The 25232-nt window shown below is 40.3% G+C and overlaps 1 protein-coding gene across 1 annotated transcript; it reads right to left on the bottom strand.

Moving 5' to 3' along the window:
- Positions 1-24258, bottom strand: RASGEF1A (RasGEF domain family member 1A). Its single transcript, XM_009278814.2, has 12 exons — positions 24079-24258; positions 17349-17477; positions 11781-11918; positions 8143-8364; positions 7814-7888; positions 7481-7573; positions 5344-5446; positions 4965-5044; positions 4120-4311; positions 2430-2553; positions 2108-2180; positions 1-1483 (listed from the first exon to the last, which is right to left on the bottom strand). Exons 1-12 carry the CDS (start codon positions 24250-24252, stop codon positions 1459-1461), a joined length of 1428 nt encoding a protein of 475 aa, XP_009277089.1. The 5' UTR covers positions 24253-24258; the 3' UTR covers positions 1-1458.
- Between the last annotated feature and the right edge of the window lie 974 nt (positions 24259-25232).

Here is a 25232-nt window from a genome sequence, read left to right as displayed (position 1 = left end):
TCAGAGATCAGGTGAGAAAGTAAGTCCTGAACTGTATATTTTTTCCTGGAAATGAATACCTTGAATCTTAACATAACATAAGCTCCTGGGGTGCTCATTTGGGTAGCCAAATTAGGTGCAAACTCAGGGCTAAAAGGAGAAATTAGAAATGGTAAGCATCAGCGGGTTTACAGATCATCTCTAATTTTGGTACTGACCTGGGTTCAAAGGTTTGACCAATTTCTTGTGGTGTTTTCCCTCGGATTTCAATGGGTTCTGGCCCAGACCAGTTAATCCGGCCAGTTAATCATGGCTTGCAAAATACTAGGAAAAGCTTGCATCATAAGCTGGTCTTTGCTTTAATCGTCTGTAAGTGCAGACTAGCATTTTCGAAGGAAACAAGGGAATTAAATGCCCCGTTCAGTGGTGATGAACTCAAGCTTCTTTGGAAATTTTAGCCTTAACTTCAAATTGGACATCTGAGTTTACTTCCCTCTCCCTAGCTCACGTGGAGCCTGTTTTGCAGAGATAATCTAGGTTAGACATCATTCTCTTAAACAAAACAAAACAAAAATCCCTGATTTTTAAAAAGGAAAACACAAACTATTCTGACAGCCAGAATTTAAAGGCTAGTTCCCAGAAGTAAGTATTAAAACTTAGACATGTGTGCATCTTCACACATGCACGCACACATACGCACACACAAACGCACATCCCCCAGCAGTTACCCCATCTTATCTGTTTAAATCATGTAACAAAAATACGTTTGCTGCACCATCAATGTTACAGGCAGGTATACTCTACTTCATGTGCCATATTCTCCATTTTATTTAAAAAGTACATCGTAGCTGGTTTCGAGACATCCATATTTTTATTTTCTTTACTTCCAGTCCAGCGTAATAGAAGGTACACTAAACGATATCAGTACCTTGTAAGGCACTATTTTCTGATGTAGGAGAGGAACACGCTTGCTGCAGATGTCAAAGGCCTTGACTCTACAAACACTTACTAACACATGCGAACGGTATCACTGATGTGAAGGAGACCCTTCACCTCAAAGCTAGAGAGACGTGTTGAGTGTTCTGTACGATACTGGTCCAACGGAGTATTTAACCTGAACACTGGCTTTAGCTGGGATGTGTGTTTTAACTTTTATTTATTTTGGTGGAAGTAATAAAAAATAAAAACTTGGATGCTGATAGAATAAGATCTCCCCAGGGATACCATCTCCCATGATACATTTCATCTCTGAGAACAGGGCCCTGCCCTTATATTTAAAATAAAAACCCAAAACCCTTCACTTAAGTGCCTTAAGGTTGACATGTGAAATATTTACCACATTTTATTTCATAAAAGTTACCGTATATACAAAAGAGACCTCAGCCAGTGAGGTCTTTCTTAGCTCAGTCCAAGTCTTTCAGGCTGTAAAAACACGTTCATTCGATGTGCTTCAAAGTCTGCAGATCAGATCCAAAAATCTCAGGCTCTATTAAGCAGAGTTGTCCTAGAAGAAGAAGTAATAAAGAATAAAATTATCTTTTCTATCACGGAAAAAAGTTTTACAGTTTTGGTAAAGGCTGGCAACAGGTCTATCTTGCATCACTAGCTGGAAGCCTTTCTTCAAGGGATAGATTTTTCAACTGCTATAAACTGGAAAACGTCTATGAATTCCAGTAAACATGCTGACTTTAAATTAAATGAAAACTTAACCTTTGTAACATTACTTCAGGCCCTTAAGATGCGCTCAGGCAAGTAACATATGTTCCTCTGTCATCCTAAACTATTGCTTGCTGAACAGCATCGGATTTGATGCGAGGTACATTGCGCGGGTGTCATAAGTGAAAAGCTTACGTGGACTTCCTAACAAACACCGGGATCACTGGGAAACACTGTCTTGTCTAGGACAATACAGTCATAATGTAGCTCAGCTGCAGCTCAGGACCTATAGACTTCTTCATCCATTCTGCATCTGGTACGGGTATGTCAAATCTAAATGTTTAACATGATTTACAAAGGTCTAAATCTCTCTCTCTGCCTTGGCCTCAGTATTAAAAGAAATCTCATCTAAATTAACTGATCTCATCACGTTAAGGTGATGAGGTGCTCATGTTCTGAGGAAGCTTCATACCTGAGTGTTTTCCAGCTGTCTTTTTCCATGTGGTTTTCCGGACCTTCACTTTCAAAGGACGCAATGAACAGAGCTAGTAAATAAAATAAGAACAATCAGATACATGGGTTCTTTAACTCAAAAAAAAAAAAAAAAAAAAAAAAAAAAAGTTACAATATAGCAGGTTTAACTTAGCAGACATCATAATGGAGTTTATTCTCATCAGAAGCCGATACAGAAGTGATATAACTTACTTATCAGATATTTTTTTGCGTGTTAATTTTTTTCATCAGCACTTCAACAAGTAAGAAGACTCGCTATAATGCTCAGTAAAGGATCCTACCTTCTTCACTATAAATGGGTGCTGTGAGTAGGTAGCTCTGGATCTTCTTGTCTTTTTCAAAAGGGCACTCAACCTGCTTCCATGTCAGGAAATCATGAATCTGTCTCGAAATTTCCCAGAATTTCTGCATGAGAATTAGAAGATTATCAAAATCATATTTGTTTTCTTTCAAATATTAGTTCCTTTGTTTCCATTTCAGAGCCTCTCAGTCTTGTTCTTATTCATGCTGCTTCTCTTATTATCACTTACTCGGTGGTTGTCTTTGTTATCCTTTCTTCTTACTGCTCCCTTCATCTCCCCCCTCTTGCTCCTAGTTCCTCATCCGTTGTTAGCCTCTCACATTTAGAACAGCGTATCCCTGCTACCCGCCCGGTCTTTTGCATTCAGTTCTTTTCATCATCAACCTTTTCTTCATATATAATAAAGTGCTATTGGCCTGTTTTCTGGGTCTTACCTCTAAATTAGCCTGCGAGTGGAACGGGTCAGTAAATGGTTTTTATTTACTTACTTTACTTTTTACATTTCCAACCTTCAACTTAAACGAAATATAACATATCTGATTTTTTCATAAAGCACTCTTTAAATTTAAGAAATAATCAAAATAACATACAGAAACTATAGATATCCTTTCCTTCTTAGGATTTTAAGAAATGCGTAATTACTTTGGGTTTGTCTTGTATATTCTGCGTGCCCCCCTCCCCCTACACAGCCTTAATAATGGCAAAAAACTTCAGAAGTACTTTTGCCAGGCTGTGGTCTTTTGGACATGTATGTTTATTAGTCAGGGAGAGAGAACCCAGAAGCTGTAGAAACTCCCTTGAAGGCCTGCTAAATACCCTTTCCTGGTTGTGCGTAGCATTTATAGCTACTAACCCGATGAGGTTAAATCGGCTAACGCTGATGATTTAGGGGGAAGTTACCTATTACGATTTGATCAGATATGACGGCTTGCTGCCACAGAAAAGTTTACTTTCCGTTCTTTACCGCCTTCCGCTTTCCCCCAATCCCTTTTGAACGTAAGGCAGGCGCGGGGCTGAGGAGTGGCAAATTTTTGTCTGCCATCATACGTGGTACACTAAAATTCTTATACTTCCTGATTTCAAGTTCTTCCCTCTATTTTAAATGTTGCACAAGTACAACGGTCCTTGAAGAGATTTCCCTGTCCAAATGGCTAACATTAGACTATTTCTGTATTACTTAAGTAATTTTTAATGCTGGGGGTTTGGCTTCTGAAATTCTTATTTTCTTCTCAATCTTTTCATGCAACAGTTTTGGCAACAAATTAATGTTATTCCAATCAGTTCTGCTTATGTGAATTTTATGTTTTGTAGTGCATCTACACTGTACTTTCAGGTACAACTAACAAAAAAATAGTCTCTATTTCAGTACACTTTAAAACTAAGCTTTTAACTGAAGGCAATTACATTCCAGCAGTTTTATGGATTCTCTTCTGTGTGTGCAGTTGTGGATCTGCTGGAGATGTAATATAAACACGGCAACTGCAAGCGCTAGCTTTCACAGAAATTTGGTGAAATCATTTCCCCTAGATAATGATATCGCTTTATGGTTTTCTATCACAGCAATGCTGAAGGAATTGATAATATAATGAGCTAGAAGTTCAAAACTAGCAAATGTTTGTAATGTACAATGTTTAACTAGCATTACAGTTTCTATAGTAGCAAAGTCCTACCTTGAAGTTTATCTGCCCGTTGGGCAAGCGGTTTGTATGTATTTTGTGCAGAAAGTAGATATCTTTAATAAACAGGTTGAAAACTGGGATGACTATTTTCTCTCGATTGCTGTTGGCAGTCTGAGATCGCTGTGCTGCTCCTTGCAGGGCTGTGCGGTAATTACAAAAGTTGCTGGATGGATCCATGTGATGCTGTTTTTATGGGGGGGAAAAAGGCAGTCAAGTAATAATGTTTCCTAAATATAAAAAGCTTTGATCTAACCATCAGTGAGTTCATTCTTTATGAATTCGTGGGGCCCATTTTCAAACTTTCAAGATAAAGTACCTTATGCTGATCAGGTCTGGATGCAGGTTTTTCTAATTTCTATCTTGTTTGAAAGAAGGGTTCTGTACTGACTTTACATCTGTGCTTTGCTTCAATGGTTAATGGAAGACTGAGAGGAAATGATAAACGACTATCGGAAAAAACCAAAGTTCTAACTTGCTGTCACCAATCTTTCCGATGAAATTTTCAATTAAGTTTTGTTTTCATTCAGATCTCCACTAGATGGAGTACTCTAATTAGTTTTAAGGGTAGCAAAATGGCATTCGCTTGAGTGAAAACTACCTTGATGTTAAATTGGAAAAAATATGCTAGGAAGAAATAACCTAAAGAAAACTTGCATCCGCTTTTCACTGCAGGCAAGTAGGGAGTTTGAAATTCAGGAAATGCTCTCCCTAATATTTTTACGCTGGTGACCGCTGACAGAGATGCCTCTCTGATCTCTGACTTAGTAACTCCACAGCAGAGGTTTGGATGAAACTATTTGGTGGATTTCTGTATGAAGTCTAAACTTTATACATACCTCTAAAACATCAAATTTGGCTGTTTTGACCTTGGACCAAGTTTTCTTTAGTCGTGCCACAGGACTCAAGTTCATGCCAGCTGAATGGAGAGAGAAGAGACAAAGAAAGAAACAACTGAGTTGAAAAAATATAGGGCTAACGTAACTCTGTGTTTATGTATCGGCACCACCACACGTTTTGGAAGGCAGTTCAGCTTGACAAACAAAAGCTGTAGCTGACACTCGCCCACGCACACATTAATCTGTCACTGGTACATACTGCCCCCGTAGGAGAGCGTGTGCTGATGTGGCCAGCCAATTTAAGGCAAGTATAAGCATAGTCTTGCCAGTCAGGCTGTAAAATGGAGTGCCTTTTGTCATCTGTGTTAAGGATACTCACAGATAATAGCCATCATTGAGTTGAAGTTTCCAATATTGAAGCACTCTCTTGCCACATCAATGAAAAATTCCACCATTCTTGTACGCTGCTTTTTCTTTACAACCTGAAAAAAACCCAAGATCTGTTAAGAGGGAAGGGATGGCCTCAATTTTGGATGGGATGTTCAGTCAAAGGCATTGTAACAGGTTGATTGAATGGACGTGTCAAGACTATCCAGCTAGCTTAATCTTAAGATGATATAGGCCTGAGGGTATTTTGTTAAGATTAACTTTTTATTAAAATAGCAGAAGTATTTGGGGCTACTATCAATTATTTGTCTAGTTGTGGGGGGAGTGTAAGTTTTTGTTTATACATAAAGTTCAATGTCTTGGGGAATCTTGTACAAGCAAGCTGGACACTTTCAGCAGTTTCCTGTTGCTGGAAAAGGGAGATAACATGAAGCTGCTATCAGAAAGAATATATGCAAAAAATTTAAACCTCTGAAGAAGAGGGGTGGGGAAAGCAGTGAACAGACTTAAGACCAAGGGCATGTAACCTGAATGTGAGAGAGAAAAATTGCCGTGTCCTGATTTTCTCATTTTACTCTGTATACTCTTAAATGACCTCTTGAGAGCAGGTAGTGATGATGATGATCAAGTACACAAATTCCCACTCATGCAGACATGCAAAGGATCTAGCAAGTGATGCTGAACATCTGCTTTGCAGATTCTTTTATAAATTGCAAAGCAAAATTAATGTAGAATCATAGAATCGCTAAGGTTGGAAAAGACCTCTAAGATCATCAAGTCCAACCGTCGACCCAACACCACCACCCACTAAACCATGTCCCTAAGCGCCTCATCTGTGCGTCTTTTAAATACTTCCAGGGATGGGGACTCAACCACTTCCCTGGGCAGCCTGTTCCAATTGGTTGAGTGGTTAATATAGCGCTGTCTCCAAACTTTGTTTCCAAAAACCATCAATCTTTCTCTCTCTCTCTCTCTCTATTTTTATCTTTTTTTTTTTTAAGCTAGTATTACTGCCTAGATTACATTCATTCATCAAAATCTTTCCCATATTTAGATCTAGAAGTCTAGAAGTTTGGTCTGGCTTATACAAAAATGGCTCCTGAATGGTGACTGCAGACTACTTCACCAGGGAATTCCCTGTTTCTTTAAAAAAAAAAACAAAAACAAACAAAAAAAAAAACCCAAAAAAACCCCCACAACAAAATCTCTTACCTAAAAACTTCAGTTTCTGTGCCATATCAAAAGAAAATGGCTCAGTAGTCAGTCAATGGCTTGGCTTAGCCCTTGGTATGCTAAACCTTTTTGACTGGTTTACTAAATGTATTAGCCATACCAGCCAGCTCTGGAAGATGTCTTGGTGTGGTTTTGTAATAAGTTTCTGTGAGAGCAGGAAATCTTAAGAGATTAGGATCAATATATCGGACTTCATGAAACTGCAGTAGGCATCTGGATTTCCACAGAAGGGCTACTGACCAAGCAGGAATAGAGAGAAAACTTCCCATTTGCTAGAATTGCTGCATATTAATAGGAATCTAAAAAGACACAGAATACACATGGGGGGGGGGAAGGTTTCTGGGGCAGTATACCTTCTATTTCTTTGCTTATTATAGGATAGAAGTTACTTTAACTTCTAATAAGGCTGTTCTCCCTCTTTTTTTTTTTAACCTCTCCAGTAGTCCACTTTCTTTCCAGACTTCTGAAGAAAGTTTGTTCCTGACTTTTCTACAACAAAAATGAATATATGACAGTGCTAATGACATCTAAATGCAGTGAAGGACAGCTGTTTATTGGTAAATCTGCGTTTAAAGATGAGTATCTTTGAGAAGTTATGGATGTATTTAAAAAAAAAATAAATAAATCCAAAAGAGCTCCTAACTCAAACTCCACACAAGTTCCATTTCACTGCATGACTAATGCTACTATGGAAGCTACACAAAACTAGAGAATATATGCAATGCCCAACATAGCCATGAACTCTTAATCATACAAGCATTCAAATAACTTAATGCTTGAATAATGCCATTATCTTTAATTGCACTGCTAATATTTAAATCTCTGTTAGACCACTGCTTGCCTTTTGTCCTTAAGGCCAGGATCACTTTGCTATCTGTTTTTCTACGAATACCTACCCGACAAATCTCTGTAGCCACCAGCATGCTGAGACAATTGAACCAATTGTCATAGGCCTCCAAATTATAGGTTTTGGTCACATCGCCGCGGCACTGTAAGAGAACAGGCCACATGTTAATCCTATCCTGTATCATGATAAAGTCAACATACCAAAGGATTAACTTCCTTTTCATGTCTTGATAAAATCTTGTTGGGTATTTTTTTAAGGCACGAGCTTAAAGAAGGTTAGAAAATGTCAGCCCTTCTTGTGCAGGGTATACATACTAAAATCACAGAGGCTCTTTACCCTGGCTACTCTTTGTTTCTTTTTCCCTCCGTACCCCTTCTTGTACCTTGTGATTATCCAGGGAGTCCATGTGGCTGACAATCTGCATCAGATCCTCTGGGTAAATGTTGCTCACCCTTTCCTGTGTTTGGAGAGATGGGAGATTGTCACTGTACAGACAAACAGGGAGTTGAGTGAAAAATGCATCAATAAGCCAAAGTTAGGAGAACGTTTTGGTAACTTTCATCTTTCTACAGTGCAGCTGTGTGAGGTGTTTTTATTTTTCGATTAAAACATTGGAGGCTTTCAGTGAAGCCATAGCAAAATTCATATTGATGAGTATATTAGTATTTAGTAAATGGAAAATTAAATACTTGACACAAATTAGTGTCTCACCAGTTCGATATAGGTCAGCTGCTGTGCCAAGATCAGAGGGTCACAGCACACACTCAGGATGTCCTTTTGAGTTGACTGTGGCTTGGTTTTGAGGATGGTGCCTTTGTCAGTAACAGGTTGCCGGAATTTCTCTCTGATTTCTTGGTACTGGCTCCGTGCGGAGAGGGCCATCAGGAGATTCTGTGTCATCTGGCTAATGATCTTTTTCACTGTTCCATTCTCCTAAGCAAAGGCAGAAACAATGCAAGAGCTAAAGGTTTTTAGCAGTCATAGATCGCCAAACAATTTCTGACTGGAAAAAATAAACGCCTAATATCCATTTTCTTTCATCTTATCTGAGCTGATCATCCTGTGACAAATGAACTTGTCATTACGGAGTTGTGCGGGCAGTTAGGACACTGTTATGCCTGCCTGCCTTCCCAACTCTGTTTCACTTGCTTGGCTGGTCTGCTCCTTGCGGCAGTTTTTGGCTAGTACCCCGTTTCAAAAGCATCTGGGTAAACAGCTTAAAAGTGGGTATAGTGCAACGGACTTGAGCTGCTCGCACAAGGCTTCTTGGATCCTCTGTGTACCAAGTGCCAAAAAGCTCTTTCTCATTCTGATCAGACCCGCCGATGATCAAGTTTATCTAGCGCAGGCAGAATCCAGGGAATTCACATTATGTCCAGGAATATACCCGTAAAATACCCTGGCTTGGCTTTGAACAACTATAGCATCCAAAGATTTAGGTAAGAGCACAATATATATCACGTTCTTGGACAACTAAAATGCCCTTCTGTTCATCAGGTGCAGATTTTAAACATAGAATCTATAAGGACACATACTGGTAAAGCCACAGAAATATAATCCATCTGCTCAGTGTTTTGGCAACTAAGGCAAGCTGAATTCTTTCTGCCATTGATTGTTTGTGTCCTGCAGACATTTCTCCGAGGTCGACATTTCCTACTCCTCCATCCCTCCTGTTACTGCTTTAAATGAGCCAGGTTCTCCAACCCTGTTCTTCCTGCTGCTGGAAAAACTAATTCTACCAAAGACAGTCCTCCTCCTCTTCCCGACACAATTGTTCTCTTGCTTTCATGCAAACTATTTCTCTTGAAGTTAGCCACAAGGTTAACCGTTAGTTTACAACCTGCTGTGTTGGTTTCTGCCAGTCAACTGGATGCACTAGAAAGAACTGCAATGAATCTGTGATCGTTCAAAGAAGCCACTAATACGCAGTGATGACTGAAATTATGTAGCAGATGTGAGAGACAATGCCTACCAAATACTTGTATATTGCATGCTATAATTAAGCAATAATAGTGTCAGAATGTTGCTTTACAAGGCAATAATCTGACTCCCAAGTGAAATCAAATGAAAAGCTGAAGGCAGCGTAGCTCATCTTGATGAGGCAACTGGATTACCGCTGAACAGCAGCTGGCTGGAGCCATTTCGGATATTGTGCTACAAGTGTTCAGAAATGCCAAGGGAGCGTGGTGGTGGGACTAAAATAAAGCGCTAATTCTGCTCTCTGGTATGCTGAGCTTTCTATTGTAAATCACTTGACTTCAGCTGCTATGCCTGACTTACCCATGTGTCTGGGAGGAGGCAGACTTTCTAGATATGGATCATGGAGAATCAAATTTGAAGGCAGGTGAGAGTATCGCAGATATTATGTGAAAGTGAACAAAGAAACGGCAGTGACATGAAAAACTATGGCTGGCTTAAGCTACTGTGAATTTATTAGCGTCTTAACACTTAGACAAATGCCCATAGAGTTTTAGCAGTTTCCTTTCATCGCTAGTCTTACCCTAAATTTTCTTACAGCTTTGGAAAATGTCAATGAGCATACAATAATTTGTCCTTGTTTGAGTTCAAACAAGACATTTGTACTTAATTTGGGGCGCAACCCTGGCTGTAGCTATAGCTGTTTGGTTTGCTGTCTGATATCACTAGGACAAGCACCTGACCGCTTTGTGCGAGTTCTCAGTTTACTTTCTATCCTATGTCAGGAGAATAATGTCCTAAGGGGATCTGTAAAAGCTTTAAAATACAAACTAACCCCTCAAACCATTACCATAATCCCTTGCTGAAGCACAGTATAGATAATTTCTTGTGGCAACAAATACTGAGAGCAAGAGCTGCTTTTTGTCAGTGACAAATTGTGTTTCCTAGGGGTCAGATGTGGCATAGCTCTTCACTGATCAAACTTGACTTGTAGCTTTGTTAAGGGGATAAATACGGTGATGCTGTAATTAATGGATGTCATCAGATGCCTCAGACACCAGAGCACTGAGCCACCCCATGAAGATGAGTTTTTCTCAAATGACAATTTATTTATACCTAACAGAGTGGGAGGGAAGAGAAAGAGAAAGAAAGGCCACAACTTCTTTCTAGTTCAAAGTAATAGACAAACTAAATACTGAGATACAGACACTAAATAAAACCTCTGCCAAGTCCCCTTTCACAGTAGTATCTCTGCCGACATACACCTCTTCATCCTTGTCTACAAAGGGAATAAAAGGCATATTATAATCCTATTTCCTCTTCCCCTCCTACTAAGGCACGGACACTTTCATAGCAGCATCCAGGTAAACAGCTTTGCTGATGCAACAAAACCGACATACTTCCTTTTGACAACTTGGTAACACCTAATTGTATTGTGTCCTATCACTGATTCATGCAGTGCTGTTAAACCTGTTGTTCTTCATTTTCTCTGTACTTGAATCAACAAAACCACACGTAATACAATTGTCTTCCCATTTCCTGCTAATTGTTCTCAAAAATATCTTGAAGTTGTGGGTTTGAAAACAAGGAGAAGCTTCTGCTTCTCTGTAAGTAAGCCTTCACGTTCATACAAACACTTTACAATTAATTCCCTTGCAGTTCTATTGGTACTTACAGTGACTTTCTCAAGGAGAAAAAAGTGTAGGCTTGCGGGGGGACGACGACGACACAACAAAAACCAACAAAACGGAAAACTAACAGCCCTTGTTTTATTTGAATTTGCTTTATCTGTTTGCTTCAGAAGAGTCTTCTGTGAGGTCTAGTTTTCTTCATAGGCTAGAAACTCAAGAGCTGTTAAGACTGGTGATTGCCTAGCTAGCAGAGCTCAAATATAACTTCCTTAGTGGAAATACTGTGCATGTCACTTGAAACATAGCAACAAAACAGCTGCTGATTATTGCTAGGAGCTAGGAATGAACTATTGAATATTAAGCATCTTTACCTTGAGCAAGAGTACATTTGATACAACTAGTTGATGTGTCTTGCGGGACTTAGACGTATAGAGTAGTAACAAAGCACAAAGGATGGTACATAATTCATTACAAAAGTTAACTATGTTGTGCCGTTATAGTCACTGTTCTTTCCTTTCTCCTTCTGCACCACATGCATTTTTCATACCGTCGTGGCTATTTTGTCTCTTCCTCTTATGCTTGGTGATTATACATAGACAGTTTCTGCTAATGGACCGTTAAGTTCACCGCTCAGCCCGCGTCCTGCAGTTACGCTGACAGCTTAGCAACTGCTGCTGTAGTCCATTTAGAAAATACTGCATGCAGGAGTGAGGGTTTGTATGTTATATGATAAACTACGTATAAAGGTTGACAAATAGTGCTTTCCCACTTAATGGGTTTTTCTCCCCCCCCACCCCCTACCTCATCACATTGCGTGATCCTGTGAGCAATCTCCTTCAACTCTTTCATGGATTTTTCATCTTGGAAATCATAGGGAAAAGTTTCAGTCCATTCCTTCAGGAGCTGAATGATTTTGGCAGCGAAGGATTTTAGCTTTGCCTGGAAAGAAACAATGAGTTGATTACTGACCATAGACCTTTCTGACTGCAGAGTAAATTAGCTGATGAAGGTTCGCACAAAACTAGAGACACCCTTGAAAATACTCTGCATTAGTAGTAGGTGAAGGGAATAAAAAAAGAACTCATTTAACTGTGAGCCAGATTCCCAAATAGTATGATTTAGCTTCCTTTCATGATAGCTTGGTAATGTCTCTTACCAAACACCTTTGAAGAAATTTTCAAGGTTAGTTGTATAAAGGCAGGAAGATGACAGAATAGTTTAAGTGACTGACTTGATTGAAGTCAATGGGACTTAAGCTGATTTATGCCATCCGAGGCAGCAGTACCTTAGCGTTTGAATTCAAATGCATACAAACTGCAGCGCTCTACCAAGCATCTTTCATGAGAAACGCTCACAAAGACATTTTTGTTCCATAGAATTTATCAGACCCTCCAGATTGAGCTGTATATTAAAAGAAATGAATGACAGGAAAGATGTGTGTGTTCTCTCCATGACATCTAAATCAAAATGGACTTTGAAAATGAAAAGTATTGGCTCTTACTCAAAAAGCTATCAACGACAGAAAGGGGAGGGAGAGCTATTTTTGAAGTTCTTCTGTTACCTGTGAACCTTCTAAGGCTTTTCATCAGTGAGACCTGAATTGGATGCCAGTTACTCCACTATGGTAGCATAGGGAGCAGCACCAGTAAATCCAAGGGAGCACTCTTGTAAAATCGGGAGTGTGAGTGCTAAGAACGCTTTTAACCTGAATTAAGTTTTGATTCTTCTTTTTTGTTATGTTTATCCCCCCCACCCAACTTATGATGCGCTGTAAAATCGGGAGTGTGAGTGCTAAGAACGCTTTTAACAAACAAGAAGAATCAAAACTTAATTCAGGTTATGTTTATCCCCCCACCCAACTTGTGATGCGCTGAGGAAAAAGAGGAAGTTTGCATCTGTGTTTACCTCCCCACCTGTGCAAGCTACAGAAGTCCCACTGCACAGCAGTTCCTCCTCCCCACGCACAGTGCGCCTTCCTCGCTGCACTCTCCCTCGGCCTCTTAGGGGTTACAGAAGGTGACTTAGCACGTGAGTGTCGCTACAGGAAATCGGTGTATTTTCTTTTAAGACAAATAAGAGAATGTCTTCCAAGAACTGGTAGGAACTCCTGCCAAAACATCATCTGACCATAGTATGTCCCAGCTTATTTAATCAAAACTAAAAGTCAACCAAACTAAGCTATTTTTTTTGCCTTTTTTTTTTTTACATCTCACTGGTATACAGTCAGTGGGACCATTAATGACGATTAATAAGAACTTTGAAGTTAAACCATGCACCCTTGAATCCTCCATCTGAAAATGAGCCAGTGCTTCTTGTAAGTCTGATGGGAATTTTCTTGCTTTTTTTTTTTTTTCCGGAGCTGCAAATTGCACTCTGTTAGCATGCTTTTCCTAGCTGTTTTTTATTGATAGCATTTAATTGATCCTGCTAGTAAGAGAAGCGCGGAATAGTTGGGAAAGTGAGGTCAAAAAGAAAACATCACCATTCTCTTTGCCAGCAGTAGGCATTCCTGCAAAGCAATCTCTGCCAATGCAACTCCTGCGGAGCCCAGCTTCAAGGTATTTCTTAACAGTGCGGGACAGAGTTCCAGATTATAGTTGTCTGTCCTCCAAACTCCCATTGTCAACTGCCCTGGGGAAAAGACAATTTATACTTCTTTGCTAGGAAATGCATGGAGCCTGATATTATTGAAAGAATAATCTGTAGGTGGTGATGGAGAATTAATTAGCTAGCCAGTGTGCTTTCATTCAATTAAAGTTAATAGGTACATGCCTACTCCACTTTTGTTTACCAAAAGCTGCTACAGAACTGGTTTTTTGGTATTAATTATCCTGACTATCCTTTCTTTTTAACTTTTGAAACTGAAAAAGGAGGGATGGGGGCAGGAAGGTTCCAAAAATCCTTCCTTAGGCCGTGGCAAGCATCTCCATATGAACACTGACTTCCCATCTCACGTATCTACTCATGAGTTGCTAGGGTGTAACCTTCGTGATGGAAAGCTTGGCATCTGTTGCAAGACAAACTGCAAACCGTGTTACTCTTCGTGTAATTACTCTTCAGGTGCAAAAAAAAGCTTAAAGTTTTATCAGATGCTTTTAATGCTCATGAAAATAAGGTATGCTTTCTGAGAGCAACACTAAAAAACATCAATATAGCAAAACATGAGATTCCTGTTTCATGTGCGCTCTGATGAAACCCAAAGCAGCGTGACAGGCTTGATGCACGTAATTTGTGATAACCTAGATAGAAATCACACGGATATGCGGGTAGCAGCACACGTTTCCTTTCTGTCATGGTTGCAATAAACCTACCAACCTACTTCTTCTGTAGTCCTACTCCAGATGCGAGCCTCCCCTTGTGAGCTGCCTGCTGACGCAGAGTTCTCTGGAGCCTATGGGAATACTTCTCCCATAAATATTTCTTTGAGAAGAAAAATACTCCTATTAATTTAAGTACTGTGGATCAGCCCTGTTCTGCATGAGACGAGACAGACAGTGCTGAGAAACGACTACCAATTAGAAAGGAGGGCAATAGCAGTACTGTGCTTGTAGGAAAGGGAGGTTTAATGACAATGACCCGGTTATGAGTACTGCTTTAATTTTTGGTTTTAAAAAGGAGAACTTACTGACAAAAAAACGAGGGAAATCATAATTTTTGAAGGGACCTACATATTCCAAGACAGGCCAGACAAGCTTAATGGAAACTAACTTCGACTTCCTCTTTTTATTTCTTACTCCTTTAACTTCTTATTTAAAATACACCCTCAAGCTGCAGAAATAATGCACCACAGTTTTAACAACAGGTTTTTCCACCGAATAGTACTATACAAGTGCTTTTTTCTGTGACAATCTTGTTTGGGTCTTTCCAATCTCTAACGCGCTTACGGAGAGTTAAATTTTCTTTATGGTCAGGCTTAACTACTGACTTGCATACTATAACCGACGTCTTAAACTGTGAAACCCTTCCTTTTTATGAGTGGCCAAAAGAACTCTAAGCGCACACCAAGACATCCCAGAGTGTTTTTCTTTTTAATCTACTTTTCTGTGGGTTGTTTTCTATAGGACTCTGGCTGGCCAGTGATGTCAAAAACAGAGGAATGATAAGTATTGTGGTGCGTAACCTCAAAACCTGGCTCCTTGCCACTTTTTCAGCTCATGCTATCCAGGCAACAAGTCAGCCAGCTTCTCCTCTGCTTATGCAAATCTCTTATCAGAAATGATCAGAGCTGCTTTTAACTACTTTTGCCAGCTATTTCCTGCTGCGGAGCCACTTAATTAGAAGGTGCTGGTAGCTGATGATACCTTAATGGGTTATGACTGCGAATAGGTAGAGTGCCTTGAGTCGAGAATTTCTATGCTGCGTGTGAAATGAGCTTTTATTTGTTGCCAGATAGAAAAACAAACATTTGCAAATGCTAGTAGCCAAATTATTCTGTAAAACGTACAGGTGCTTGCAGTAGAGGACAGTAAAGCAGCCATTTGAGAGGGATGTCAGAAGTTTATGTGGTGTTTTCCAAGAACTTTGTGTTTAGCGGGCAGGAAAAAAATTACAGTTTATATTAAGGGGGTAGGAAGGGATCAAGGGCATAGTAGGAAAAGCAACCAGCAAAGCATGTAAATTAAAGCAGCCTCCCAAACACTCATGGTTTATTGTCACCCTGCTGTTTGTTGGTTTTCCTGTAGGACCATTTCCAAATTGTCATCAGAAGGTGTAGGAGTGTGGGTGTTTGGAATACGAGCTGCTCTATTTTACATCCTGTTGTTAGGATGTAATGCTACTTCATTTCAATGTGGAAGCCAGGATTTTTTTTTTTAACACATCTGCTGAAAAGCCAGAATACTACTACTTTACAGCTAGTATCTTTAAACAGCCAGGTGATTTAGTCCCCGGATACTGTTTTCATTTTAAAATCTCCTTAGTATACTGTAATTCACAAAAGTTTCATCTTATGTCCCATTATTTTTAAATCCAAGTATTTCACATATGTATTTTGACACTAGTTACTGACAGCAGTCGTCCTTCATATGCCTACAGATCAGCTCTACTCATGTCATGTTTCAGACGGTCCCAGCATCTCTTACAAGTTCCCACCTCTGTTGTTGCTGAGGAACCACTACAATTTACAGAGCATCGCTTTGAGGTTGCTCAGTCATGAACTAGTTTGGCCGTGGTGATGGGAACGGTTATCACCTCTGTGTACGAAGCTGGATGCAGTGGTTCTTGCACCTTCTTTCCCTGATCCCTTGAATTCCCCAGCACCTACGTGACAGGTTACATAGCTATGTGGCGAGTAGATCAGGGGACTGATCATTTTAGCTATGTGGCGAGTAGATCAGGGGACTGACCTGGATGAAAGTCATTTTGCACCAAGTGGTTAGTTTTTTCCTGTGGGGTCATCTTGTGACACAGTAAGAGACCGCACCCAGGAACAGTAAGGGAGAAAGAAGCCCTTAGGTCAGTATTGCTGTCAAAAACTCTGTATTGCCAAACCACAGGGTTGCTTTTTGTGCTCCCCAATCAGAGTCCTGATACAACAAGAAGAAAACAAAATGGGACTATCAACATGCTGAAGATTAGGAATGCGAGCATGTAATTTCTCACTGTAGAAGAATGGATCCAAAACATGCTCAGGATTTCAACAATTCAGGTCTTTAAATACTTGCTGATTTCATCCTTGTTTCTGTCGCTCTTATTTGCATCCCAGCTTGGACTATTCTGGTACTGCAATTTCAGTCAAAAGCCCTTCAATACCCACTTTCCATAATGGTGAGACTCAGATGGATTTAAGTGCATGTCATAAACTGACCCAGTTTGGTTTAATCGGTTGTAGTAAAACCGCATAGTCACATGTATCAGCAAAGGCTACCGTTTTAAGTAGTGCATCCCTTAATTTTCCTGAGAGGTAACTTTCTGCTTTACCGTTACACCAACTTAAAACACCCCACCAATAACCTACAGCAGAGCACTCAACTCCGATAGGATGGTGAGGGTGACTGGAGAAAGGGGAATCAGATTCAAGAAAGACCTAACTTGGCGAAAGCCCAAAAGGGCAAAGCGACTTGCTGGGCCGCTCTCGCGGCAGATACGCACTGCTCCCGTGCACGGCACCTACCTGTGGCTCATGAGCAAGGCTGTATTTCCAGCCACTGTATCCGGCTCGTAAGGTAGTACATGACCTATGTTTGTGGCTAGCAAAAAAGCAACAGTGCTTCAAGGAAAAAGACCCAAATAAAAGTGCATCCAGTAACACACGGCAATTACAACTTCCATTTGTTCTTTATCAATCCGATTAGCTTTACAATGAGAAGGAGAGAGTGGGAAATAAATGACAGTAGCACAGCTAACTGGAGGACATAATGGTTCGCTTACCTTTTCTGCCTCAGTCCCCGTTTCTAGCTGCTGCTTCTGTTTAATGCAGATCTGCCCCACTTTAGCCAGGAGCTCGTGTGGGTGAATGAAGACTCGTGAGCTCAATAGGAAAGTGAAGATGTAAGTCCTCTGTGGAAGCAGAGAGGAAAAAAAAAAACAACCAAAAAACAAAACAAGTTGAGTAACTTTTAGCAAAACGAATCTGTCTTCCTTGGAAAAACTATTCCTTAAACCACAAATGTAACTTTCCTTCATTTAAACTTTTTATAATTTTTCCTTTCTCCAGAGATGTGGTGGTCTTTTCTAGCTCTGTTTAAAGGAAATGCTGCAGGCTCCAAGGCTCTTAACTGTGGTGTTTTCAGATTCCCAAATTATTTCCCCTTAAAATGCTAGACTTAATATGCCTAACTAGTCATCGCTCGCCAAAAAGACAAATGAAGTATGCCCGCTGTAGGGTGTTATGCCTCTTGAACACCACTGTTTCTGCGGCTTTGTTTCTTTAAGAGTGATTGTTTTTCATTGAGCTGCAGAAAACCGCTTCATGTGTATTCCAAACCACAGCTGTAATTTCTTCATGTATGGGGTTTTTCTGTTACTTTTTCCCCACAATCACTGACACAAGCTTTAGCTTAGATTGTAGCCATATGACAATAATTTAGTTTTAAGCTTGACTTGACTTATTTGGGGCCTGTTTCAGAGTCTTTTGAGTATGAACACTGCTAATGAATGCCAACAACTATTATTTCTCATTAGAAATAGCCTCTCCGTTTGTATTTTAAAAGCTATAATGCATTGTATTCCAAATCATACTCTGGACAGTTTCATTGAAGCGAGAATGAAGCAAGACTAGGGCATGAAGGTATTTTAAAAGCTATAATGCATTGTATTCCGAATCATACTCTGGACAGTTTCGTTGAAGCGAGAATGCCTTCATGCCCTAGTCTCGCTTCAGTGTTTGAAACTTGGCTTCTGTATTTGAATGTAACTGCCCCAGTAACGACAGCAGCATCTTGTAAGGACTTCTGTTTTTCCTGTAGGCTTTTTGACAAAATTTGGAGTTAGGAAATTGTAAGGGATCTCCTCGGCAATGGATTTCAATTAACCTTTGTTATGTCTGCAGTGCGTACTGTGACCTTGTCCCATGTGTTTTTTAGAAATGTGATTTGGCAGGCCACAGCCAGGTGCACGCATATACCACCTTGGACTGGGCAAGTAAATGGAGACATCTAAAAATTTAAGACCAGTTGTCTGAAATATGGCATCTCTACTATTAGCTACCAAATTCTGCTGCTTGCAGTCTCTAAAACACACTGGTAGTTAAACAATAATGGTATCTTTAGGATACCTTAAAAAGGTTATGGGGTTTATCTCTCTAATCACAATAAAATGTGCTATTAAGGAAAAATGTTTCCACTTCTCTAGTACTCAGTGTGCCCTATAATATAAATTTAGCACTAAACCCCTCCAAATATCAGAAGGGGAAAAAGGAATTTTTTTTTTAACAAAATAAGTAAAATTACCTAAAAGTCACAGTGTTCTGGGAGTAAACGAACAGATTAAGCACGTATCTATTAAACATCCAACTCTGTCCTGAGCCTGTGGAGGAAGCTAATGAAATAAGAGTGGAGTGTGATACAGCGGAGGCATTTAAAATGCTCATTCTGATTTGAAGATCTTATTAGTGCTGGGGTTCATGTATTAAAATTAGGAATAGCATTAATTCTGTTCAATCAAAACTGGAGTTAATCCATAGTCTTTGCCTTGTCTACTGTTTATGGATAGAGGAGGAGAAGGGTTAACTGGATGAACAGTTTGGGTCGGGCGCTTGATTAGCGCTTCCACTGATGCCTGCAGAAGATGGATAGCTGGGGCCACCTAACAGTAGGGCTCTCGGTGACTTCAAGCAGGTGGCCAGGGCAGTGACAGGACACTAACAGCATGGCCTCCCTTCTTGATGGCATGGTTGCAAACATCCCCCACAAGCATACACTGGGAAAATTTACAAAACTGGGCTTCTGTTTGGTATGTTGTTTATGTTTCTCTCCAGAATTTATTTTTACATTTACAATGACAAAAAATTGAAGTTCATTAACTTGTAGAAGAAATTCCATGTAGCTCTTACACCTGCATCTGGAAACAGCCGATGACATTGTGTCAGCTTTGCAGAAGCTTTATAAAAATCTATAGTAGTGTATGTGGTGTGTTCTGGGCACTAAAATTAGGCTGAAGAGCCAACCTGATTCACAAAGGGGGACTTGGTTGTGTTATGGGACAACATATCAGATCTTTTATTCTTACATATGTGAGAGAGATCCCTGAACTGATACACTCCCCATTCAGAATGAAAGCATGAGAAAGAATAGTGTTGGGTCGTGAGATTGGGGGGGGGCGGTTTGGGGGTTGGGTTGTCTTTTGTTTGTGTTTTAAACTATGCCTGGTTATCCTCTGTTGTTTTTTGTAGCCAGCTTCTGTGTTCATTTCTACCGGTGTTGTCCCTGAACTTAAAACTGTGAGTCTGGACTATCTGGGAAAGGAATTTAGCTGTTGGGTGTGTCAGCTGTCATTGGGCCGTGTGAAAATTTTTGTTCTGGAAACGTGAAGCAGTCCTCACTTTTACCCTATTTGCATTGGAGAGAGATGGGGAATAAAAAAAAAAAATTATGGACTTTGATACTTTCATCCCTTCCCCACATTCTTGTTCTGGGAGTTCAGAAGCCTGTCTGAAAAGATGCCTGTAAGTGTAAGTAGTGGGGAACAACAACTTAAGCCACGCTGCCCTGCCAGTGACCTTCGCTCTGATAAGCTGGAACACATTCTTTTAAGGAAAGATATAATTTTTGCTTCTCGTACTAATTCTAGCGTTGGTCTCCTTGGTGGAAGTTTGTGTGATGTGGGACAGTGTTTATGCAGAGTGACTCTGAGAAAGGCCCACTCAGAGTATCATTTCCCTATTGTTATACTGCAAGAAAAGTGTGACCCAGATGACCTGTGCTTTTATTTGGTCTCTTTGATAATGTCTTATATGATGTTCAAAAAAGCGACAAACTGGCAAGATGCAGGAAGATACATGGCCATAAAAGTGTGTACTTTCCACTTTAGGCTTGCTGATGTCTCTCTCTAATCAGTGATATCTGTACTGGACCCATGCAATGCTTTTCCAGACAACACTGGACTACTAGGTTTTAGAAACAAACTATTATTACTTCTGGAACGCATCTGCTGTATTTTTATTCCATTTTTTAAGTCACTTAACTGGAACTAGGTTCAGTACTTTAGAAAACAAAATTGTTCCATTATGGTCAATCAAGATATGCTGGTTTACAATATATTGGCATCTAATTGTGTGTGGGTGGGTTGATACTGTTATTGTTTATGCTGGCATAGACAAGGAGTAACTGCAATTAAGAACCAAATTAAAAATGATAGGTCTGACAGCAGTGTTGACCCCCATCTCCTTGCCTCTCTGCTAATAGCCACTCCCTATCCAATAAAGAAAATTCAGGCTGAACTAAGCCATACATTTCAGCTTAGCGGTAGGTCTCAGGGGTTAGGAACACAGTTGTTTTGGATAGCAAATATTTCATAGTAATGTCATGTGCCTTATCTAGATCAAGGATTTCTGTGATTTGCTGCACCTGTACTACCATACACATATAGGCTAAACATTACAACAGTGTAAAAACCTACACTCTCTCGTAGGCAGTCCCCTAATCATGACGAAGATGGTTTGGAGAAGGAAATTTAGCTATGAAGCTAGCTGGTTTGACAATGATTAAAAAAAAAATGCTTCCATAAGCTGTAAGACTGAAAGTTAAGCTCCATTTATCCTACAAAAGTGACAGGTATTTGGGAGGAGAGGCAAAAAAAAAAAAAAAAAAAAAAAATTCCTTTCTGCGCTTGGAACAAGGTAAGCCGACACAAAAGGGGCTTGTGCTTTACAAGAGAATAAGAAGCCAGATTCCTTTAGTGCCTAAAGTTGTTGCTAAGAGATGAGCTGAATTATATTTAAAAAAAAAAAAGGCGAGAGCGCAAGCGCACAAGACTAAAGAAGGAATTGTTACTCTCTGACTGAAGAATGCACCGATGTCTTCTCGAGGAGGAAAAAAAAGAAAAATATTTTCTTTGTGCACTCCCTGCTCATTCTGGAACTTCTTGTTTGTGAAATATTTTCTTGAAATGTTTTCTTGCTTGGGCACAAGGGTTACAGACTGGTACATTCCATTCCTAACCTCCCGAACTCCTCCGTCCCATGAGCATACATTTTTTTCCATGTGCTGAACAAGTCCCTGCACACAAACAAGCCTCAAAAGAGCAGTACACAAATGTAGGCCCTTATCTTTCCCGTCCTCCCTTGCCTGTCTCGTGTTCTGCCAACATGGCAAATATATTTTTGTTTTGCCTCTGTAACCAGCACAGAAAGACACTCTGTGTTTGCTTTCTCCCCTGCCCCCTTTTTTTTCCTGTCTGGAAGGTTGCTGTGATCTTTAGCTTAATGTCCACACAGGTGGGAATGCCTTCTAAGCACTGTGCTCAGATGTACTAATCCAAAAATTTGGATGAGTACTGCAACTTACAGATATGTCACTCTGAAACCAAGGTAATCTCTGCTAACGTTACCAATAGCTTCTCTTGGTGCGAATTAACTGGTGATGCCCTGCTGCCTGTCTTCGCACGCGTAGCCAGAGACACGAGACCGAGAGGTGTTTATACCCTTCTCTCGAACATACAGTATTGGCTACTCCTCTGACAGGACATCAGTGCAAATGGCTGTCACCCTAACCCTCTGTGGCAACCTCCCTAAAAATAGAAACGAGCATGAAATTAAGTATAAACATGCAACTGAACTAGAAAACTCGGGTTTGAAGATGACTCAAATACAGCTCCTTCTTTATGTTGTTGAAAGCTTATTTATCTACTCGTTTTATAATTAATCCTTTCAGCTGAATTGGGTGATCTGATTGAACTAAAAGAATGCATCCTGCTGTAGAGGAGATGAATTTGGTTTAATGCTGTTTTCCACCTCTCTTTCCCTGGAGTGCCCTTGATTGCTTCTGTTGTATCTCTCTCAGCTGTCAGCTTGCTGTCTATTTGAACTGCAGCCTGCCAGGGTGGGGTCCGTGACTGCTTGCTTTGCAATGCTCCCTCGCACAGGGTATGGGATAGCACCACGGAAACTAGCAGCGTTCCAAAATAAGCCGTAGACCCCTTCAGTAATGCTCACTTCGTGGAACCATTTTCAGAGTAGCTGTGTTTATAAATAGATCCTATGTTACAAGTTACAATAAGGGATGTGCATTAGCAGCTACTTAAAAAAATTAGCTATATTCCAGAAATCCAAGCAGCAAGTAACTATATTCTAGTATTACGCAAAAGACAAGGAACAGACTCCTTGGAAGGCCTAACTACAGCAGCCTAAAGCTATTCCACTGGTGTACCATACCAGCTCTACCTGCTGCTTTCTTCTGCATCTGTTCTACCGTATGTATTTGAGGGCAGGGAGCAGAAATTTAGTGTCTAGCAATGGTTATCCCTCTGTGTCTTATAAAGGACTTGGTAGTAAGTCAGCATCTGTCAAAGGTAGTGCAACTGTACGTTAGCCATATTTAAATGCAAGGTTTAGGATTGCTTTTGAACTGGAATATTAAAACATCCTGGTTTTGCTTTTTTTTAATCTTCTGCTGGTGATTGCTGGCAATTCTGCTGCTTATACCCGCTGAACTCTCATGTGGGGAGTCCCTTTTTTGTGCATGGCAATTGTGAAGATGGGTGGTGTATACGTGGGAGCTTGGAGGGACTTTATCATCACTGATGTGAAACCACAGCAAAAAGTTCTACACAAATTAGACTGACAAACATACAACAAGGTATAGCACGGCCCGCTACCGCAAGTGTTAAGTTCAACACACAAGTTAATAGTGACTGCAATTTCCCGCCCCCGTGTTAGTCTTTACAAAGACCTGGGATGCTTCTGCCATAGCTGCCACTTTTTTTCAGAGCTCAAATGGAATATATGCTATATAGCCTCTCTGACCTTTGGCAACTTGTTTAAATAACATCTTTCATTAATGGGTACAAGGGGTCATTTTAAGTGATAAAGTGATCTCTCAATAATATTCTAGGTTCAGAATCTTATTGCGTGCCCTGGAGTTGTAAGCAGTATTTACTTCAGGGGACTGCACTGAGGATGTTTAATCAGTTGCAAAATCATTTTCAGGCTCAGGAACATGCAGTGTTACAGTGCTGGCCCATTAAAATGTCTTGACAAAGAGAGCATTTTAATTAAAATCTATTTTTGTTTTTTCTGATGGCCTAACTAGGAGATGCATTAAAAATTAAGGGGGGGGAAAAAAAATACTAGAGCTGATTTCAGGTCTGCTTCCCTAGGTAGGAGCTGGTTAGTAGTTAATCTTGGCTGTATTAGAGCTAAAGCAGCTTAGAGGGATTGAAAATTCTGTGGCTAATGCTGCTTTTAATTGGTTCTTAAGGCACCCATTTGGGTTCAACACAGCTTTATCTTTCTAACAAGTGTTCTCATTTAAAAACAGAAAGGGGAGTATCTCCATTGAGCAACATCTTTAGTGAATGAATATTGCGAGTAAAATAAATGCATCTTAGCCCACATCTTAATCTTGAATCAGATGGAGGTCGAATTTCTTGAGGAAGCACCAATCTGGATACTAATGCAGGAAAACCATGGGAAGCAAAAAAAACCCCTTCGGTGCCTACTTACATCTGGATAATAGTCCATGGTGGGCACCAGGCGCTCTATCAAGGCTTCCAGTGATCCAGAAACAAGGTTCCCATCCTGATAAACAGGGTCCACACACCTCTCTCCCATATCTGGCTGCACTTGTCCACTACAACTGGAACCAAGCATGCTGGAAAATATGGGCGTCTGGGGCATAGTTTCCTGCAGACACGGGACAAAAGAAGAGAGAGGGTTAAGCTTTCTTTCAGGATGTCTTATGTGTGGGTTTTAGAGACATACATTAAACACAATCACATATTTGACTGAACGCAACCTGGGCATTAGCGCTAAGTTCTGAATCCAAGCAGTCACACATCTGTAAGCTGGCTTTGGGGTTTGAAATGCACTTTAAACTATGTCACTAAGGCTGTAGATGCAGAAGCTGTAAGAATTTTCTTCACTGTACTTGATTTCTCCTTTCTCCCCAGTTTTTCGCTGGCTCTTTATGCATAAAACTATACAGGGATGAAAATGCAAAATGCCGTCTGAACTTCAAAGATACTGAAGCAGTGCCTTGCTGAACAATCAAACAACAAATACTGTGCCATAATGTCCCTCTTCTTACTCTTTTTGAAGTCAGATGTTTGGCCAAAATAGTCAACTTGTGATGATAAATCCTTCACCACTTCTGTAGCTAGATGTAATCCAGGTCTCGACAGAAGTGCATCTTCTCCTGCATATAGATATCACTGGAAACAGTGGGGGACATACTGTCTGAACAAAACTGCCTTTTTTTTTTTTTTGGTACATGAAACCATGAACCGAGTGTCACAGGAATGCTGTGACACATACCATAATATACAAGTCTAACAGTCTCTCTGGAGATTTTTGCTTAGGAAACAAACCTGCTGTCACAACACAAAAACCACACGAAGGTTTGGGGTTTCCACCTCCCTCCCCTTGGCCACGAGCTGTAGGGGATGGAGGTCATAGTGGCGGGGGTGGGAGTGGGGGGGAGTGGGGGGGGGGGGGGGGTTGTTTGTTTGTTTTAAACCGGCTACAGCTTAAATACATGCAGGAGGCTAAACAAAACACCCTGCTACTGGATGTAAAGGTTGAAAATACTATTCAGCATCAGTATCAAAACAGTTCCCCCTGGCTGCTGAAATAGTTAAGACTGTTTAGAAGGCCAAGTG

The sequence above is a fragment of the Aptenodytes forsteri genome, unplaced genomic scaffold (assembly GCF_000699145.1).
Source record: "Aptenodytes forsteri isolate BGI_AS27 unplaced genomic scaffold, ASM69914v1 Scaffold226, whole genome shotgun sequence".
Lineage (NCBI taxonomy): Eukaryota > Metazoa > Chordata > Aves > Sphenisciformes > Spheniscidae > Aptenodytes > Aptenodytes forsteri.
The sequence above is the reverse complement of the archived record's forward strand: the minus strand, read 5'-3'. Positions and strand labels throughout refer to the sequence as shown.

Excerpts from the sequence above, each read along its gene's own strand:
- RASGEF1A (XM_009278814.2), bottom strand. The coding sequence starts at position 24,252 with ATGCCCCAGACGCCCATATTTTCCAGCATGCTTGGTTCCAGTTGTAGT. Across the intron at positions 5,447-7,480 it reads TGGCTACAGAGATTTGTCGG|GTTGTAAAGAAAAAGCAGCG; the intron begins GTAGGTATTCGT and ends GGTTTTTTTCAG. Across the intron at positions 4,312-4,964 it reads CCAAATTTGATGTTTTAGAG|CATCACATGGATCCATCCAG; the intron begins GTATGTATAAAG and ends CCATAAAAACAG.